The sequence below is a fragment of the Castor canadensis genome, chromosome 7 (genome assembly GCF_047511655.1).
Source record: "Castor canadensis chromosome 7, mCasCan1.hap1v2, whole genome shotgun sequence".
Classification (NCBI taxonomy): domain Eukaryota; kingdom Metazoa; phylum Chordata; class Mammalia; order Rodentia; family Castoridae; genus Castor; species Castor canadensis.
The window spans coordinates 71,643,921-71,666,348 of NC_133392.1; the positions used below are offsets into that span (position 1 = coordinate 71,643,921).

The 22,428-nt window shown below is 34.9% G+C and overlaps 1 protein-coding gene across 10 annotated transcripts in view; it reads left to right on the top strand.

Annotated features, from left to right (window-relative positions):
• The window catches only part of Nrg3 (neuregulin 3), a 1,113,314-nt gene extending 1,096,426 nt beyond the window's left edge, over positions 1-16,888 (top strand). For 3 of the 10 annotated variants that reach the window (XM_074079308.1, XM_074079311.1, XM_074079310.1), the window contains exons 8-10: positions 4,106-4,279; positions 9,724-9,795; positions 10,040-16,888. In XM_074079308.1, coding sequence (XP_073935409.1) covers positions 4,106-4,279; positions 9,724-9,795; positions 10,040-10,547 — 754 coding nt within the window. In that variant the 3' untranslated portion in view covers positions 10,548-16,888. The remainder of the gene's footprint in view (positions 1-4,105; positions 4,280-9,723; positions 9,796-10,039) is intronic. The other 7 variants (XM_074079313.1, XM_074079314.1, XM_074079316.1 and 4 more) reach the window with 3 other exon arrangements.
• The last annotated feature ends 5,540 nt before the right edge of the window (positions 16,889-22,428 follow it).

Here is a 22,428-nt window from a genome sequence, read left to right on the forward strand (position 1 = left end):
TGGCAAAATCCTGGCGAGTTTTCTTTTTGCGTCCATAAGATCAATTACCAATGGAGTGGCATTCCTTTCTAAGCCGACCACAGAAATTCACTCTTTAAGGAAGAAAGCTAAATACCTTGATCTGATGTATAAATCCGATGTGTGTCATGAAATTCTGAAGCTAAACATGTTCTTCAGCATGTTCTTCATCACGTTTTTGTGTTTTACATGTGGGAAATCTTGTACTCCACAAATATAAAGTATCTGTTCCAAACTAAGTGGTGAAGTTTGGGACTAATGTTAGTTTGTGTGTGTCCAAATGCACATCCTCAATCTTTGCAACAGTTGTCCAAAGACCAACGTTTCCTTTTCTTAGTAAAAAAGTCCAGTATTTAAAACTTTAACTTGCTTATAGTACAGTGTATGCGTCTATGACATTTACACAATGAAATTCCCTTATACTATTAATGATTCCTAAAGTGATAGAAAAGTAAAAAACATTAAAAACGCTTCTGTGCCTCCATGATATAAAATTGTCAAAAGTGAAACCAACTGTTAGGAAATATACAGGGAGAAACACTCACAAATTTCTCAAGATATGGTAATTACCCAGGTTGAAAGAGTAGCAATAAATATTAGCCACTGTTGACCCTTTGTTTCTGCACAGCATCTCTTTGCATGCCAAGACAGAAGCTTACATTATACTTTTTCCTCTTCTCTCTGTGAGCTTCATGAAAGGGATTAACCTGGTGCTGGCTGCATTTACTTTGAGATTTTCAGTCACTCTTACCAATTCTCATCAATTGATGGTGATTTTTATTCTCATTCTACAGGAGTAGAGACTGAGATAACTAGGATTTGCCAATTGTAAAAAAAAAATGGTTTAAATATCTCCAACTCTAGATTGAAATATATTTGGCTTCTGGGTAATTGCTTTAGCTATTATTTGTAAGTTTGGGATTGTATCATTTGTTGCATTTACAGAATACTTTCCATGGGAAAAAAAGAGCATTTCACTTCACAGTGAAAGTTGTCTTAATTAGAAAAATAAATCCTAAATTGCCCTTTACAAGATGGATATTTTCTCCAAAGCAGTATTTTTCCTCACTGATTTAGCATATGTTAAAATAACATCCTACCATTCAAGTAAAATAATTTAGTACCATATTATGCCATAAAGATTTTAAGGTTGAAATTTTAAAAATTTAGTTTCTGATATTTTGGAGCCATAATATTCCTAACCCCAGCTCTTGGCTGTTTGTGTACAACCTCCCATGCTTGGCTTTGAGGGCTTTTAGGTGTCACTGGAAGATTAAATAAGGACATCTTTAAGAGACATTCCTTCTTGTTTGGTTCAATGACACTGTAGTATCCATTGGCATACACTGAGTCCTGGTAGATAGGCAAGGGTTGATTTATACAGTGTTTTTTAGAAATCTGTAAATTACACTTTAATACATCATAGCTTTTGTTTTGTGAAACATGCAATAGACTAAACGCTTTTGTGATTTATTTCTGGTCACTGATTTATATAACCTGAAAACTGCTCCATAACTTCTTGAATGCCACTGCATCAGAAGTCCTGAGTAGTTGATTGATCAGTAGGTTAAGACCTGCTTTTAAAGATGGGTCTGTGCCTCACATAGACTTTGTTGTTGTGACATTTCGACAAGGTATAAGTAATTAATTTCTTTTTGTGCATTGAAAAAATGACTCATTTGGATAACTTACTTATAAAACAAATTTATTAATCCAAAGTCATTATTTCTCATGTTTTGTCCAAAAAATAAAACTCCACCTGTTTAAAAAAGAAATCTATAATGACATGTCATTTTTATTGAATTATATTTTGAGGATCTAACTTGCTTATGAAAAGTCCATTCATAGGTTTTCTACAGTGACATGAGACCAGGGCCCTTGCCTATCTATCAGAACACAATTTAAGATTAGAATGATCCTTCGAGTTGCCATTTGTGGTAGAAAAACTAGGTAAACTTATCGTATTGAGCACCTCCTATGTGCCAAGCTCCATGCTAGATACTTGGCAGACTTTACCTCTTTTAATCTCAACAACAATCCTATGAAATGCATAAGCATCATGCTAACATTGTTCTTTGGTCACTCCCCCTACTCACCCCTGCCACGTAGTCTTTAACTTATTTTGTCTAGCCATATGCACCAGGAGAGCTGTGAGCTCTTTTTCCTTCTGGCTTCTTTTGGCTCAGTATGAGGCACAGGCAAGAGACTGATGAGTGGGAGGAAGATAAGTTCCTGGTACTTGTGCGTCCTCCCTCCTTTCCTAGTTGCCTCAGCTATGTGGATCTACTTGAGCCACATTCTGCCAGCTGATCTTGTCCTTAACAAATCTATGTCTCCTTCTGGCAACTGCTCACTTAATCCCTTAATCAGTCAAAGGATAGTAAAAACTTCCTATTGTTAGTGGCCCTGAGGTACAGTAATTTCTTTTAGCTTAATATTTTCCTCTCAAACACTGGTCACACCTTCCAAATTATAAAATCTTCTCAAATGTCCCAAATTTAAGAGGCATTTAATTCCCTTCAGAACTCTGGTGCAATTATCTCTCCCAGCATCTTGCTTCTACAAATTATAGACCTGAGATTTTCATGCAGATGTGGAGAACTTTAGCACCCAATCTCCATTGCCTTACAAACTCCATGATGGCCATGGGATGGAAAACAGAAGTCGAAAGGGAGAGAAACAATGTAGTAGTTAGAAAGTTCCTTAAATATGCTGGCTTAGATACCAAAATAGATGTTCCTGTTGCTAAGCATTTTGGGCCTCAACATACAGGAAGTATTATGCTAAACACCTAATATGAAATGATGTTGCCAGATATGATCTTGTGTCTGTACAAATTCAGAAGCTAATTTTGGCCCAAGGAATGTAAAATTTGATCTATCATCCTTACCAAACCCCGGAAAGCGGTTGCCCGCCCTCAAATGTCAAGTTTTCAAACTTTCACTTTAAATAATATTTGAAAAGGTTATGTTATATTTATTTAGTAGAAATGGCAGCAATATGGCTGGGAGAAAAATGACAGAACTGAAATAATACAGTTATCTGGGTAAAGTTGCTTGGGGAGATTGTCCCCTTTAGAACATCATAGACTCACTGAAATTTTGAGAATGCTTTTCATGTTTGCCTATATGGTTGTATTGGTATTGTCAGACAATGTGGATACAGCACAGAATTCTTAGTTTATGTGCTCCTGGCAGAATTAGTTTGACTCCATAAACTGGTGTCTCATGAAATGACTACACACAAACAAAGTTCTCCTCACCAGTCAATTCCTTGGGGTAGAGATGGAAATTAATATGGAATAGACAATGAGTCAAATTAGCAAATGATGTGGTTAAGTCTAATTCAATTGTTTTATACAACCTATGTATAGGGCTGTCATTTTGTAAAAGCCATGCTATGAATTCACTTATGCCTTTTGCTCTTTGATGCTCTCTACAAACATACAGTTACTTGGGTATTTTGGATAAATGCATCAAATGAAATACCTATCCCAATACTTATTAAAAGCAAACTCAAAAGAAAAATAATTTGGTTTCTTGATATTGATGAAAATCTGGGACCGTGAACTGAGAATTTAAGACATATGTTAGGGAAAGAATGCCAATTAAAGTAAGGTTTGTTTATGCTATCACTAAGAAATAAAAATTTCTTCATAAATCCCTTCTGGGCTTCCTGTGTTTAGTTCTTGTCAGTGTCTAATAAGGACATTTTTATTCCAATTAGAGAGACAGCTACTACGGCTTGGATAATCAGGGTAGTTGGGAATAGGGATCTTGAGAATTCCTTAAGTCCACCTCTTATCTCTGGCTGAAAATCTGCAATTACATTAATCAGTAGTGCTTTAAACTAGAAAGCCATTAACAAAGGAACTCCTTTTTGTCTCGTTGTCTCCAAGGGTAAAATGAACTGGGCAACTCCTGATCTCACCCAAGCATATATGCTATATCCATGGATGGCCCTTGGCCTAGACCTTTGAGGATGTGAGGTTCAGATGCAATGTGTGAGAAGGTTGAGCAGCTACCTGGAGGTTATTGCTATGATCTCTTTGGTTTGTTGGTTTTGTTTTGTTTTGTTTTCAACCTAGCAGGAGTCTCTCCTCTTGCTGTAGTCCTGGACAAAGGAGTGGCATGCTCCACAGGAATGCCTTCAGAAGGACACCTCCCTCGCCCCGAAGTAGGCTGGGTGGAATTGTGGGACCAGCATACCAACAACTTGAAGAATCAAGGATCCCAGATCAGGATACAATACCTTGCCAAGGGTAGGTCTTATAAGCAATGGAGGGGTGTCATGAATGCTGTGATGTTAAATTGAGTTATACAGTTTTTGAGGTTTTATTCACCAACTTCTTCAGGATTGACTATTTGTGCTTACTTCCATCTTGTTCTATAAAGGCAAACCAACTAAAAATAATAGGTATGATGGAAATAGGTATAAGGGAAATGTTAGATTGAAAATAAGAATAACAGTAGGAAGAAAGTAAGCATAGCTACCTAGACAAAATATTATATCCTTGCTAAAGCAAATGATAATGTGAGCATGATAAAAATAATAATAGAGGCTTTTTTGGAGGAAAAGCATCTGTTCATCTATTAGTAATTTAGAAAATATTACTTAATTTTCTGATCAGTATTGTGGACTACCCTAAACGATAACCTATAAAATATATGCAGTATCTGCTTCCATCCAGTATTTCTGAATACTAGATTTAGGTCAATATTAAGAGCATAAAGTCACAGGTCAACTTGCAGAACTTATATCTCTTAATCATTCATGGTACAGTGTAGAACGACAGACTTTGGACATCACGGTTGCAGCTTCTTACAGTGCAAAGGCTCCATTCTATGGTGGAAACAAACTCTCCAGCACTCACAACATAGTGAGTGTAGTGCAAGATGAATTATAGCCATCATTTACCTCATTCACATAAACCATTCTACCAAGCATGGCAACCCTTACTTCAACTGACAGGAATTCAAATCACACTGTGTGAATTTGAGAAAAATTTATCATCAGAGTTTCAGTTTCATTTGAATTAAAACCCCTGAGGACTATTGGTCAGATTTACAAAAATAAAATGTATATACAGAGCTTGTATCTGACACATAGTAATCATAGAAGTAGTAGTGATCTTAGTGTCATAGTAATTGTTATAAAGTTATTACTTTCAAGAACAATGGAATCAGGGTTTATTCCAGAAATTTCAGAAATCCATTCCTTTACGCAAGCCAGGTTGTAATTAGTGGTGGTCCTTTTTGCATGAAGCCAGGCCAGGTTCTTATGGAGTCTTTGCCTGGATAATTTTCCAGATTATTTGCTTCTACCTGAAGACCAAAGCAGGTGGGAGGTCTACCTCAGACCCATACCTTTCTTTTTTCTTCTGGGGATTGGCTAGATGGAGCAGTGACCTGTCTGATAAAGCTTGGCATAGATTTCTTTAAGAACACTAGAAGGAAGGACATAAATAGCCTGAGGCTAGGTTTTATAATTTTGAAGCAATTTTAAATGGACTGTAAAATGCATTTTGTACAGATTTAGGGTGACAGTTACAAATTCAGCATAAAAACCAAGTTGTCCAAAATGTTTAATGCATGTCAAGAAGTAGTTTGCATTTCTCCTGACCTTATCTCTGGAAAAAAGAGCTTGCAGTTAGCCAGTAATTACAACTGATAATCTTTGATTAGTACTTTTCTTTTCTTTATGAGTCACCTTTTCCACATTGGGATGTGTGTTAGAATTATAACAAGTGAGGGAAAAATAAACTTCAGAGGTTTTGTGAGTGGATAGAAAGCACATCCCAGGCTGTAATTCTTTTTTCTAGTCACTATTATGGCTGTCATTCCATTTGTTCCAGGTGTAAAGATACTCTGAGCCTGTGCTAAGCTCAGGCTTGCACCACACGTTCACATGGTTTTCAGGGCTCAGAGATTCCCACTGCATGTTCAGGCAATGCTTTGTCTTTTATTTCCTGGGAGACTCACACTTAAATGCCTGCATAACGGTGATTTTGTTTTGGTTCAGTCACCATTGGGTTGGGAATATTCTCTCCACCTGACTGGCCACATGCACTTTCCCATGTGTGATATGCACCCAATGTTGATAAATGGTGACTCTAAGTATAAGTCACTGTGTGCTCAGCACAATGAATCTCAGAGAGCAATCTCATTTTCAGTTCCTAAAAACAGCTATTTTCCACTCCCAGGGGACTGACTGTCTGTCTGGGCTAGAAATGGAATTAATAATAGAATTTCAGAGCTAAAGGCCCTCTTCAAATCTGGCCTTGGCCTGGAGTGGGAGTGAATGAATTTGCAAGAGCCATCGGCCATCTGCTGCTTGTTGATTAAGCATGTGGTCCCTGTCTGCTAGTTAAGCTCCCAGTATATGTGGCTTCTCTCTTTCCCAGGAACTTCTACACAGCTTGAACCCAACACCTATCTTACGTAGCCTGGGGGAAGAGTAAGGTAGGGAGGAGATTCTTGAGGTCAGTGACAACCATAGTAATGATTCACAGCTTTCAACTGGGGTATGTCAGACCAACTAAAACATTATGTTCATAGGCTAGAGAAAAAGGAATACAATCACAAAAGTTAGATTGACATCTTAAAAGTAGAAGGAATCCAAAATATACTGAGCTCCTACTTCATTTAGCTGGCAACTTGATAGACTTTCCTTCAGTTATTTAAAAATTTTGATTCATGAACACAGTAAGAACAGAAGTTTAAATGGCCTAAGGTAGAAGTCCCACATTAAAAAGCTGAGGTTGAGTACTAACCTTTCTGACCAATAAACCACCAATCCAGGAAAGGATTGTGAAGAAAATAAAGTTGGTGCCCAATGATATGTAAATGGAATAGCTAATTGTATGACAACAAGGGGAAAAGTAAATTTCCTCAGTTTTATCTGTTGATTCTAATGTCATATGCCCTAGAAACTAGGTCTAAGAGTCACACGGAGAAACACAAATTCCTTGGCTTGCCCCTGAATTACTAGGAAACAAACTGGGGGATTAATTATTGAAATCATTCCTTTTGACTCACATAGGTATACACAAAATGAATCTGTGATTTCTTTGGGGAGGGATAAGAGGATTGGAATAACAGTCACCGAACAACAAACTCATGCAACAAACCTGTGAAGGAGTTTTTGACTTTCAGTGGATACAGAACTTTGAAAATCTTCTAAGTCAGAATACATATAACAACTTAGTTCCTGCTTAACCTTTTGCTGTAATACTGGTGCTATGACCCTTACAGCATCACTAGGGAGAAAATGAGGTTTATTTTGTGCCTCTGGTGAAAGAATAAAGAGGTGCAGATTCAATAGACCTCAGAGCATCCCCTCTCTCAAGTAATCAAGTTAGTATTACTGATTGCTTTTGTTTGGTTTTGATGCAGGGGATGGAACCCAGGGCCTCATGCATGCTAAGCATATGCTTTACCACTGAGCTACAGCACCAGCCCTGCCTGTATTCAATATTGGGGAAAACTAAAGTGAGGCTATTATTTGTCTGCTTGCTATTCTAGAACACTTATTTATTTTTAAAAAATTATTATTGTTGAACTGGGGGAACATTGTAACATTTACAAAAATTCTTACAATGTATCATACTTGAATTCTCCCCTTCCATCATTCCCCTTTATCTTCCAACCCCTATTCCTCGAATACTTTCAGTTGATCTCATTTTTCCATTTAAATACATGAATATATATTATTTCCATCATATAATAGCATCCGGTCTTGAGAAATCATGTCTGCTTCAAAACTGAATCTCGTCTCAGAGACTTTTTATTGTTTAAAATCCATCTTCACATTCTGCTAATACTTTAGATTTCAGTTGTTTCTAGCAATGTGTCCAACAGCTAGCTTTGGAAATGACATGTAACAGACTACCACAACTCCTCTTTCTCATCTACCTCTTAATTCAACACTCATGTATTTTAGGAGAATGCTTTAAATTTGCCCCTGATTGCCTTTGTGCTTAGCCATGCCACATTATTGTCTTGTTGAAGCTACAATTTAAAGACATTCTCTTAAGATATTTATTCAGCATCTTTTTTACAAATAGCATTTATATCCACTGGTAAGAATTTGCTCTTATCACCATCATGTTTCAACTTACTAGCATCTAGCTAATAACAAACTCTGATGATATTGATGGCATACAATGTTATGCTAGGCATATTTGTTGCCTGTATTCTTTTCATTAGTGAATCTAGTAGGCAGATTTTCTATATATTCATACATACTAATAGGATGGTGCCAAGAACAAAACACACGTGCCTAAAACTTTCTCCTTTTTTTTTTTGAAATTGATTCATGGTTCAGAATCTTTAGACTCAGATTTTCAGTCATTTAACCCTAAAGAGAAAGGAGTAAGGTCCCCCAAGGAATTTCCTTAAACATGGCTATATCGTTTGCATGAGTAAAATTATCTACCCCCAGAGGTGTTCTAGTTTACCTTAGGATGTCCATTCATTAGCAGTCTCTGGCTTTGATAGTAAGTAACACTTAGAAAAAAACAACTTGTGTTTAGCTCTTTCCTCTGCCACTTAAGTAAAGAGGCAGTGTGGGGCAGGTCACCTTCTTATGATCCAGTTGAGTGAACTTCAAGTGTCTTTTAAATTTTTTAATGAGATAATTGGAGGTGAAAGGGCTTTTTCAAAGTGCTATGCAAGTGTTACTTGTTATTATATTGGAAATTGGGTATTATTGGCGATAGGAAGGGATCATTTACCTTGAAGATTTTTTTCTGCATTCATATCATCAGACCAAAGTTTATTGATTGCTGCCTTTATTCTAGGCATAGTAAGAAAAGATGGGACTACTAAGACCTCAGTCTGTTCCCCATCTTTGCTCACAGTTTAGTAGAAAGGCTGACCTTGAAATCGCACCATCCTGATTTTTTAACAAAGACTTCTACTTAGTATCCAGCACATTTCATTGCAATTATTCTTTACATGTATGAACATGATTTTTATTTACATTATAGGAAAGAGAAGGAATATAAATTTATTACGTGAGAATAGATATGTTTAAATTATTGCTAAATGTTAACATTTAATGTTTAAGTTGAAGTAAACAAATAAGAGATAGAATAAAATCTGTGCAAGTCCCCAAACAACTTTCTATAACTCTGTCATACACCTGTCCCACTTTCTGGCACTAGAAAGCTCAGAGGATGGAAAATTGCTAGCCCTGAATAGTCAAGAAGGTGACTAGCCAAATTCTAGAATATTCAAATTACTTGGGATGGTACATTGGCATACTTAACAAGCTGTTGCCATGCACCAGGGATCTCCCTCACTTGGCTCTAGAAAGTATGTGAGAAAAATCACTAGACTGGTAAAGGTCCTAGTGAGCTCACTTCATATTCCTCCCCAGGCAGATAGAGGAATTGTGTGCCTAACATTACCATCCTTAGACTCAGGAATGGGCAGTAGGGAAGTTCCCAAAGGGCAAAGTGCCAAAGGCAATTGTATTGGTATCCCCTAATAGCAGAAAACTCAGGACTGCAATATCTTGATGCTTAATATTGTACTGACTGATTACCTATAACTAGCAGGGTCACAACATGTCTACTGGCCTGACCTAGGGCTGAGAGGGTGGTCAAGTTGATGGAGTGGTGTAATGCCATGATGGTGTCCTGTTTGTCACGATGGAAAGGCCACACTTACCTGCTCAATCCCCATTTACTTTGTATTCTAGGATAGAGGTCAGGAAGACTATATCCCATCTGCCTATACAGCTGTGGTGTGTTGAAAGACCCCTGGATTTAAAGTAAGAAGATCTGGGTTTGAGTCTCAGTCTGTCACTTATTTTCTGTGTGACCTTGAGCAAGTCACTTCACCGATCTGAGCATCAGTTTACTTCTCTGTTTAACTGGGAGCATATTATCCGTCTCATGGGGTTGCTGTGAGAATTCAGTGAGATGGTGCATGTGGAAAGTGCTTTGTGGATGGACTATGGTTCAAAAGAAGCAAAGAGAAAGGTAGAGTGTGTGACAATTTGTTTCTTTTTTCAGGTATTCATCCAATGGTTTAAAAATCCAACAAAATGCATCAATAAATATGCAACTGCCTTCAAGAGAAACACACCCCTATTTTAATAGCTTGGATCAAAAGGACCTGGTGGGGTATTCATCCACAAGGGCCAGTTCTGTGCCCATCATCCCTTCAGTGGGTCTAGAAGAAACCTGCATGCAAATGCCAGGGATTTCTGAAGTCAAAAGCATCAAATGGTGCAAAAACTCCTACTCTGCTGACATTGTCAACGTGAGTATCCCAGTCAGCGATTGTCTTATAGCAGAACAACAAGAAGTGAAAATATTACTGGAGACTGTCCAAGAGCAGATCCGGATTCTGACTGACACCAGACGGTCAGAAGACTACGAACTGGCCAGCGTAGAAATTGAGGACAGTGCAAGTGAAAACACAGCCTTTCTCCCCCTGAGTCCCATGGCCAAATCAGAACGAGAGGCACAATTTGTCTTAAGAAATGAAATACAAAGAGACTCTGCATTGACCAAGTGACTTGAGACATAGGGATCTGTGCATTCTATGCTTTGCTCAACAGGAAAGAGAGGAAATTAAATACAAATTATTTATATGCATTAATTTAAGAGCATCTACTTAGAAGAAACCAAATAGTCTATCGCCCTCATATCATAGTGTTTTTTAACAAAATATTTTTTTAAAGGGAAAGAAATGTTTCAGGAGGGATAAAGCTTACCAGGAAAGCTTTTGGGTAGAATTCTGAATCCAATTTCACTTTTTCTTAATATTGTCCTCTTTGGCCTTTAAAAGATGTGGGCAATTCAAACCCCAGTCCCAAGTGCCACTGCTCTCAGAAAAGCAGTTGCGGTCACTTGGTTTCAAAGAGACAAGCTGTATTCTGGGTTGGATGTGACAGTGAGCAGGTAGCCTTTGCCATTTGGCTTATAAGTCCCAACCCCTAAATTTCTACTCACCCAAAACCCTCGTCATAGGTTATGTCATGTCAAGAAATGTGTTTTGTACTTCGTTTTTGGAGAATGGCACAAAAACGAATGGGAAAGAAGGTGGTGATAAAGGAATAATCAGGCAATCTTAGCTATTCTTGTGTGCCATCTCCCTCGGAAATTTGAAAGCACAGAACCTCAGAGGGAGAGTTGAAATTATTATAGAAAAAGAGACAAAAAAAATCACAATGTTGTGCCACTAAAATCATGCTAATAGAAATGTTTTTCTTGGAGATTGTTTAGAAGCTCTGAAGGAGCAATTCTCAGTGTGCGTGTGTGCCTGTGTGCACATGTGTGAGCGAGCTTGCAAGTGTGTGGACTTGCTCACGCGAGCACATATGCTATATGCACATGTGTTCATTGTGTGTATGTGTGTGCATGTGTGTGTGATTAAGCTTGCTAAAATTTGTTCTCAAACATCAGGGAATCTAATACTGAGAAAAATGTCCCTTTTAGATTTTTCACTTTAAATTATTCCATGAAATATAAAATTTGGTTAGTGAGCTCTTAAATCAAGGTTGTTTGCATGGTGGGGTGCTATAAAATTCTTGACTATGTCTAGAACATTTTCTGATGTGCATATTTTTGAAAGGAACAACCATTGGCTTATCAATGATACCAGGATCACAAAGTGAATTAATGGAGAATGTGTATTTATTTTGAATCATATCTACTTAAATTATTTACACAAGCCAATTATCAAATTGACAGTTAACCATTTTCTTTCTCATCATCCTCATTACTATTTATTTTATAGCAAGTCTACTATGTGTGGACCAAGGCATTGGCTTCTGTGGTTAACATGGAAAGAATAAATTGTTAAAATCACAAAGCCCAGACTATTCAGTTCACAAGAAATCCTCTCCAAAACAGCAAATTGTGTTGTATGTTCATTTGGAATAAAGCAATATTTTTACCACTGCTAAGGTGAACTGAAACCTCTCCTGGAGATTCGTCTGTTTTATTTTCCCTTACTTTCATGGAACATTCAAGGAAATTAGTGTTCACAGACCCAGTCTTTTTCCAATGATTGGTGGTGTTGAGTTGTTATGTTTACACTGTTTTAAATAAAAAGGCACAGTATTTGAAAGATATAAAAGATTTCTTTTTACTGTAGTTTTGGAAAATCTTGACTAAAATTTCTTTGTGGAAGACTCACATTCCATGGAAAAGGAATAGAACTATTTCTGAATCAGGCAGTGAAAATATACAATTCTGATTTCAGGTTAAGTTGTTTCTGTTGAAAATACATTGCAAATTGCTCTTTGGGATGATCCATTAATAACAGACATAATATCATCCAGGGAAAAGAAAAGAACACTACTTTAAAAAATACCAAAATTGCTTAATAGAATGTCATGGTCTGAAATATCAGAAACTCTTTGGTAGAAATGCACTTTATATTTAATGAAAACTTATGTGATGGCTATTACTAATAATAACTATTAGTTGCCCCATTATGGTTTTGTTGACTTGAATATAGAGGTAATACTGTTGGAGTTTTCAAATATGAAGTTTTGATGTTTAGACCATCTAATTTCTTATTTAAAAATATTTTTGAGAAATTTTTAGAAAGATGGCCTTAGCAGGTATACAAAAAAACAAACAAAATACATTTGTTGAGTATCCCGTATGGTATTGTGTTGAAATTTAACACAATTGTCAAAACAACTGGATACACTCACTAGTCTATTGAAGTCAATTTTGTTCTTGTTTCCTTTTTTTCCATACAATGTTAACCTGTTGCTTTTGTAAAAGATGCATTCTGAAGTCACCTAATTAGGAGAATATGTACTTGCTCTCTGTGCATGAATTATTTTAGCAAATTATTTACATGGAAAAAATTTTGAGATCAATGAAACTTCAGTCTGATTCTAATACCTTATTTTTTAAAAAATGAAGATGAAGCATCTATCTTACGATTATACTACAACCCCCTTCCCTGTACATTCTAAAGAACACAAATGTTAGATCCATCCAATAGCAGTGTGATTTAAACTTCAGAGGTACAGTTACTTTCTTGACTAGAAAAGGCAAAATCCTACACAAAAGAACAAAAATTAATATCTACCTTCAGTGGTCACTTGTTTTCTCTTGATCTAAGCTCCAAGTGTGTATTTTTGAACATCAGCTGACAAATGATGAAAACATGAAGACTTTCAAAGTTAATTTAACGTGGCAAATACTGGAGCCATCAGAACTCTGTCCTTCTCACTCAGGTGCCTACAAGGAAGTGCTTACTTTGATTTGGCTTCATTTTCCTTGTCTTTATCATGTGAATGCAAATTTGGAAGTTTGTAATTAAATAGTTTGCGTATTCTGGAGAATGAATGTCACCAATTATTTTTTAATTTGAATCACTTTCCAATATGCTTTTTTAATATAAAACATATTATTCTAAATTGCCAGTGATGATTGTGGCAGACTGTTTTTCAAAATATGACCAATCTTCTGCTAGTAAGAAATAGAAATGACATTGGAGAATTAGCATCAAAATTTTCCTCCTGATTCCCTGTGTACATTAAGTACTTTGTGTCACAATATTCATATTGCTATAGACTAAGGTAATTTTACCATGTCTTCAAGGATTTCCATTTTTTCTAAGTAGCAATAACGAGATTTCTGGAGAAGGAAAGTGCAGCTTATAAGACCTCATAAGATTAATTTGTTTTGATCACAATAATATATCAGTCCTCCCAAAAAAGAGAATGGAAGGGCCAAACAGACTGCAAAATGTCCATGGCTTCTGGAATGAATGACAGCTACAATTTAGGCAGGGCCTCTGGTGACCATGGATAATTCTGTCAGTAACCAGGACTCCATCAGAATATGTTTGATGCACACAGCCATCACTGAACACCTTCCTGCCATATGGTGCTATTGGAAACCATAACTTCTGTGTATGTGTGTGTGTGTGTGTGTGTGTGTGTGTGTGTGTGGTGTGTGGCAGGGACATTGGTCCCTTTGATTCCAACCCTGTAAACCTGAGACGAGTGCTATGAAATATTTATCAAATGAGTATACAGTATACCTAGGAACACAGTAGGAAGGGTGGGATTTTTATTTGATCTTTTGGTACCTGGGAAACATTTTATATATAAAAAATACTTTTTATTATTATTCAATCAAATAGATTCATTACAGTGTTTTCAATGGATAGCATGTCTACACTGCTTTTGTATCTTGTCTTCAGTAGTTCAATCCTCATCCAGGCAGGACCAGCACAAGATTTCTGGGTTATTACCAGTTCTAATACATCCTAATATGCCCTGGAAAATTAGGCCTTCAAATAAGCTTTATCTCTTCCTTTTTCATTCTTCCTTTCACCTTTAAAGAAATACTGAGGGTAAAGGAAGAAATTCATTCATATCAATATTGTTTCCTACTGTGACTCTACTCACATATATATAATATACATATATATATGTATATTAAATTTAAGTGATTAATAGCTTTATTTTTCTTAATTTGACAAATATCAGTGTGATCACCTTTTGGAATGCTAGTGAAATTAAAGAATTTAGCAGCCAGTCAACTTTTCAGTTCCTTCTCTTCTTAGACAAATAGAAATATCCTTGGGTTGGAAAATTTACAAGACCCCAGAATAAAATCTGCTAGATTGTCTCATAGAAATTAAATTTAAATGATGGACATAAATGATTGCTGTCTCTACAATGTATAATTATCTCAAATGTATTTTTACAAATTTAACCTAAACAGGTACCTTGACCTCTGGTGACCACTGGACTCTAGTAAGGACAGAGTGTGTGTAGTAGGTAGGAAGTACTAGATATAATGTTAGATACCCCAGGGAAAACAACTGTGGTGAGAGCAGACACAATCTAAATAATAGAGAGCAGGTACTATCCCTTTGATAATTGTTTGTCATGAATACCTGTATTGATTGCAAATGTATTATTGTCTATGAAAGAGTTGTGTGATAAAAGAAATCTCTTATTGTTTGTAATTAATTAGAAAATCTTTATAAGGAAAGTCATCTTTTTAAAAACCTCTAACTTATACATAAGAATTACTCCATAACTTCATTTGCCAAATAAGGCAAGTGATCTAGTTCGTCTTGGATTTTCCTTCCAAATTGAAATACGTTATTATCTGGTCATCCTAAACCAGACTACCAGGTCAGTTTGTAACTTAGGCATTTTTACACAACTATTTTAAAAGATAATGCCCATAAATCTATCTCACTAAGTGTTCAAAACAGTTGGAAACTATATATCAATCTATGGATAAGATTGACATTTATAATAGCTCATTTAACTTCCATGGAAAAATAGGATTTGATTTTGGTTATTTTTAAAGTAAACTTACCTAGTACAAATAATAAAGAAGAAATAGCCAAGAAAATAAAGAATTCCAAAGATTGAGAATCAGTTATTAAAATTTGGTTCAGGTTTGTTTTAAAGAAAATGTAGGCCAGCTACTCAGGAGGCAGAGATAGGAAGGTTACAGTTCAGGTGTGGCCTGGGCAAACATTTAAGAGATTATCTGAAACAAAGTAAAAGAAAGAGCAAGGTAGAGGCATGGTTCAAGATGTACAGTGCCTGCCCAGCAAGAATGAGGCCCTGAGTTCAAACCCCAACATGCCAAAAATAAATAAATAAAAGAAGAAAGAAAGAAAGAAACATGACTATTCATCAAAGACAGTATAAGGGGCCCTCTAGAGAAGGTATGAGACCTCAAATATATTCCCATTTACAGAAGCAGTATATAACTATTAGTAAATATGAGAAATAGAAGATATCAATTGATGTGCTCGATTATTTGCACCTCAAACTTTTTCTTTTGAGATAGGGCCTTCCGATGGAGCTCTGGATGGCCTCAAACTCACATCCTACTGTTTCATCTTCTCAAGTGCTGAGATTACAGGTAAGCACCACACTTGGTGCTTCTTAAAATTCTTAATAGAAACTCTCCTAATAGGAGTGAATAAATTCTCTAGAGATACTTTCTCATGTGGTTCAAAATAATCTTTGGGAGCACAATACATACAAAAAATCCAGGTTTACTTGTTTATTTAATTTTGGTTGTAATAATTGTTCTTCAAATATCATCCTGAGTAGCACTGATTCATATATGATTTGTCTTGGTCACGGTCCTAAAGTCTGAATTATTTCTTAGTCTTTAATAAAACAATGCAAAATGTTAAACAATTTGAATCAAGGGCAGTAAATTTCACTTGTGTTTTATTTTTAAATTTATAAGGATTCTATGAAGTACTTTGCAAAATTGAAGTATATTTTGTTCTTGTTTTTAATGTATTTGGAGGTATGATCAACCAGTAAGACAATAATGATATTCTTTACACTGAAGCTATCTTTTTTCAGAAAATAAATTTAAATTAAAAGGGCTTTAAAAATTACACAAACACAAAGCATATACAGTGTGTTCAAACTCAATGACATGGAAGACCTTGGATTCAGATATCTTTCATAGGACCTGCATGCAAGAAGAAAGTACAATGGTTACTGTTTAAGGTTTGTTTTTCAGAGTCTTCTTTTGTGTCTATCAATAAAGGTCTACAGGACAGATATGTTTGTTCAAACTTAAACAAGTGGAAGACCATCAAATCTCACCTTAAAAATAACTACATATTTACTGGTGGCCACTGTGTATAGTGAAAGATTCTTAGAGGGAGATTGGTTAATTCTGTTGCTTTTTCAAATACATAATTGTACACTTTAAATAAAAAATAAATTCTCTAGTTCTTAATAGCTAATATGGTTTTGACCATATTTTAGGAATGTAAATAACATACTGAAGAATACACGAAACTGCCAGAACATTTTCAACTGTCATTTAAAAAATTTTGAAAAACAGTGTCTTGTGCCTCTGATAAAAATTTTGTCCCAAGGAGTGTACATGTATGTCCTTTATTTTCTTCTAAGAAACCATTTCAAAATGACAGCAAGTACTCTGTGGGAAATGAAGGCTATGGGAAATATACTACATGTGTGTCTCTCACTGTCGCAGTAGAGTTTACTTCCATTGTATCTGCATTCTGTTTGAGGGGTGGTCTATCATAGTGCTAATTAAACAGTAAGACATGAATTTAATAATCAGTTTGCATCTTAATGTCATCAGGTAAATTTTCTGCAGAGGGAAACCTAGACTACCATTTCCTTTTTAAGTCTCATAGCATTTATCGAAGCTGGACTTTCAGATTCCCTTAGGATGTGTTCTTAGTGCATGTACCTCTTATCTCATTTCCCTTCTATTAAATAGGGAATTTTCAGCTATAATGAGAGACCAATGTGATTTTGTGGGAAAAAAAATAGCTTTGCTCATTTTAATTGTGTTAGTGAAGGGATAAACTAGGAACCTTTCAAACATAGATGATAATAAGGTTCATGACTTTAACTAATGTATTCTCATAAACAGACATAGCCTAAGGCCTGTTAATTTTCTTTATATTGTGAACAGAATTTTCAACCTTGAAATTGTTTCTTAAAACAGGATTTTCCATTTTGTAACAGAAAAACAAAATCTTTCATTTATGTAAAAGAACAAAACAATAAAACCAAGTGATACTTCTTTAAAACAACTAATTTAAAAAATCATGTTTGTAAAAGCTTCAAGTAAAATATTAATTTATTGAAAATCAAATAAAAGTTAAGGTTATAAATATAAGAAACTATCAGGCAAATGCTTTACGTAATAAAGTGATTTTTTTCATATCTCTTTTTGTTAGGCCAGACTTTTCTTTCTATACATTATCTAATTTTTGTAGAATTATCTACTGAGCTTTAACTATGCTTATTAAGCTCACACATTTATGCTAAAATGTCAACTTGTAACACCTATTCTAATTTCACATAGTTTATGAAAATCTGTGTTTAATATGGAAAAATAGGTTTATGAAAAGAAATAATCATCTTTTAACCTGTCCTTATTTTCCCATTGACAACTTTCACTGAATGTTCCATCTTTTAAACTAAATGTAGAAAAAACTATTGGATCAAATATGGAAACAGATGCAAATATTTTTTGAAAATTAGAAGGTGGGACACAGACAAAAAAACCTTAGTCTTCCTTGGATTCCAAAAACCTGAATATCTGAAAATCATAATATAGATTTTGAGAAATACAGCATCCTTTCATTTAAAAAGGAGATTGGGGTTAGGAACCTTTGATATGTTACAGCTAAAAAATAATATGAATAAACATTGCTGTGAGTCCTTTCTTTACTGAAAAAGAAGGGACAAGTAATCGATGTCAAGAACAGTTTTACAAAAGAGGTAGACTTAGAGAACAACACATATTTGCTTTGTATTTTAATCATTTTTTTAAAAAGTTAGTGTTAGTAGAAGTGTGTAAAAAGAAAATAATCAACCATAATTAACCAATTATGCAAAGTTCATAAGATGTGTCATTTCATGTTTTATTTTCCACATATGTGTATATTTTTTATTTTCCCATAAATGTACTGTCCCATGTTTTCTTTGTAAAAATTTCATTTATGGTTATGTAATTTCCAGTTTTTTCTTGTATTATAATTTATTTTAGATAGTCTTGTATCATCTGACATTCAAATTGTTTCAATTTATTCATAACTACAAGTAATCCACAAGTTCTATTTTAATATGTTATTTTTCTTTATTTTGGAGGGAAACTGCAGATCCGTAAATGAGTTTCATAGGATCTGTAAACACTTGAAATTGTAAGTAATGCTGTGTCTGGGTTAACATGTGTTATTTTTTGGTGGGAGTAAAAGGTCTATAACTAAACATTGCATAAGTTTTGTAAAGAAATCTGTGAACCTCAGTGATAAAGAACAATTCCTTTAAATCATTTCATGGTTACTTCTTGCAAGAAATGGTATGGGTGCATCAATGAGTATGACCATTTTGAACATCCATTGTAGGCACTATTCAATCATTTTTGTTTTGGAACTTTTTGTTTCTTACTTAATTTGCATAGTAATATAACATATTGTGGTTAAAATATAACTGATTTTGTGTGACCAGAAATGCAGCCTTGTAATAAAGCTTAATTTTGTTTTCTAATTAGAAAAACATTACATGTTAACATATAAAATATATTGGAAGAAAATAAAAATCATCATTGGGAGATAATGACTATTAATATTTTACCATATTTTCTTCTACACTTTATATTGAATAAATACATACATGCTACATATATCATTTACAAAACTGCAGTCATCTAGTACTTAAAATGCTTAGTCCTGCTTTATTAACTTTAAATATCACCTGTGATTATTTCTTCCATTAATAAATTATCTTTACACACATTTAATGGCCTACATAAGCAACAGTCATTTTTAAGAAGATTTTAAGACACACATTATTCAATTGATGGTTTACTATCTTGACTTGTGTCAAAACCGAACATTTTATCTATATTGCTGTATATTATAGTTTTCTTGGTATTGGCATATTTCCAAGTACAGACAGACACTGATACTAGGTTCTATGACAGTATATATTTTTCTTTTTGGTTCTTCACTGAAAGATTTTGATCACAAAATAAAAATATTTTGCTAATATGGGCAAGTTTGAAAAAAAATTCGAAAATCTTAGGGAAACCTCTGCATAGCTGACTAAAGTCATACTTTCTAATCATGTCAAAATAAGTGAAGAAGAAATACTAGGAAGAAGACAGGAAAGCGGAAGAAAACTATTTTTTAAGTGGCATTGACTTTAAAACCTGGGAAGAGTGACATTATCATAAAAGCAAATCATTATAAAGAACTGAGGATAAGCATGGCATTAGTTTATTTACATATAGTCACCTATTTATTCATAGTATTACTCATAATAACCCTATGAAGCAAATATCACTTCATCCCCATTTCACAGACAATGAAACTAAGACAGAGAAGATGAGAAACATGCCTGTGATTACACAGATAAAAAAATGTAAGCAACTGGATTTCAACCCAGAGTTTGTGCATCTACCCTTTCTCTTCCTTATCATTTTTTTATGAGAAATTGCTAATAGTTTAACCGTCCAAGCCAGAGAATAATCTTAGACTTGGTGAAGGTGATTCTGTCTCTAGTTCACCAACCCAATAGAATGGATATATCAAATGACAGAATGAAGGTAGACCATAGAACCAATAAATGAGACTGGAGGCACCCAATTTTGTGGGTGATTTGAAATTCTCACATGCAAAATATGGTGATCACATAGTTAGTAATATTACCACTTCTTATACCAAATAAGAAGTGGCATGAAGGAGACGAGAAGGACTTCACCCATTGCCATGGCCAAACTTTCTGCTTCTTCTATCAAGAATGGGAACCAATTGTCCTCAGATCATGTATGTGAACATGCCAAGAATCACCACTGTGTGGTGGCACTTTCTTATCCCTTCACTTCAAGGTACCAAATCCCCAAAATGAGGTGATAAATTAATATCCATCAGCCTCAAGCCTGAGATTAAAAAGGAGGATTTTTTGTGCAAGTTGGCTGTCAATAGAAGAAATAAAGAAGATTCATCTGGACTCCCCCAATCCATCCTGTTAGACAGAAGCTCTAGAGAAACCACTACACACCCAAGGCAGAGAGATCATGATCTCTTTCAATAGGGATATCTTGAAACCATTCTGTCATGCAGGCATAAACAAAGGCTGAGCATATCCCTTCCAGCATACAGAGGTCAAAATGAGATTTGCTTTAGTGTTATACCTTAGAAATAATCTGCTATTGTATCAAAATATAAATATTTACACTCAAAAGAAACAAAAGGCTGAGATAAATGAATGACTGTAAGAAAAAAGATTACTACAATATAAGGGAGAAAGTCAAGGAAACTTTTTAAAAGATGAAGAAACAAAGCAGAACCGAACATGACGGAATTAGTAAAACAGAAATTTCTCAATGTAAAATCTGACCCAGGAGCACTAAAGTTGAAAAAAAATGAGTGACTACTTTCCTATTTTTCCACCTTAATAGCCAATGTTTATTTAAAAGTTTTAAAATAACAAATAGGAAATATTTTTAAAATATTGAATACAAAAAAAATAATTATCTTCCAATTAACAAGTGTCAAATAGAATGTAAAAGATTCTGTTATGGGAAATTTAGAAAATCAAAATAAGGTATTTTAAAAACCAGCCAAAGCTATATTTGGAGGGATCCTCAGTGTTAAGCTAATAAAAGATTAAAAAGATAAAGAAGCGTTAAAGTAAGAACTCAGCTGAGAGAGTGAGAAAATAATACAATCCACTTTTTAAAATACAGGCAGAAAATTATATATTCAAAATTTAAGAAAATAGTGGAATTAATAACTAAAGAAGATATAGATGCCAAATTTGGGAAATGAATAAAAGTGAGAAATAAAAATAAACACAATTTGTAAATCACAAATATGGAAATTCTATTAAAATTATTGTTCATCATTGTATCTGTACTCTTGAATGTCAAGCCTGGGGATAATGAAAGATCAAAAAACTGGCCGGAGCTTGCCTGATGACAGAGATATGGGGGTAGGGTGTGTGTGTGTGTGTGCTCTTATCTTATAATCACAATGCATGATCCTCTTTACTCTGGGGCCCTGAGGCAAGAAGGACTACCTGAAGAAGCATTGTGACTACAAAAGACAGCCTGTGTGGCTGTGTTTGTAAAAACACTGTGTGGCTGTGTTTTTACTACCTGTGTGGTAGTAAAAAGCTAAAGAAGGGCCAGTGTCAGTTATACCAGCTATGTCAGGTGAGCTACATGCTAGATCCCCAGATTGAGGTTCTCCAACACCAAAATATGTGCTCCACAAGAAAAAGCTACGAACTTTTTGGACTCCTTCATTCAAAAATGGAATTCGTGCCTGCTTGTTGTCTTCCTATTTCCTCACAACCCGAGTCTCACTGTGGGATCAGATACCATAGTCAGCAAATGGGAAAGAAGAGGAGTAAGGAAGAGAGAACCAGTTTCTCCCATGAGACATTCAGGTCTATTTCCTATAAGTATTGGGATCACAAAACCTTATTCTTTTGCTAAGAACATTTAGGATTTTGCTATATTAATGTTTGATAGAACATTCTTTGGGAACAATATCATGATAAATACACATACACAAAATCTAAGGAAATACCTCAAATCGGCTATAAATAAATCATTTTGATGGGATTTATTTCAGCAGTTTGAGCACATTTTCATATTAGTGCATTCAGTAGTATGCTTCATCTCCATAGACAGTAAGCCTCAGATGCCACTCAATTTCCATTCTTGAATAATAATAAATTCCTGTTTAGTCAATCAGAGGAAAATGGTTCTTTAACAAAACAAATCTAATGGTCATCAGTAGACAAGGCAGTTGTACATTACATTCATTTCTGTTACAGCAAAGAACAATGCTATTCTTCCACTATTGCTACTGATAGTTAAGGTAGATGAGTGTGACCTAGCAATAAGAAAGTATGAAGTAAAAAGAT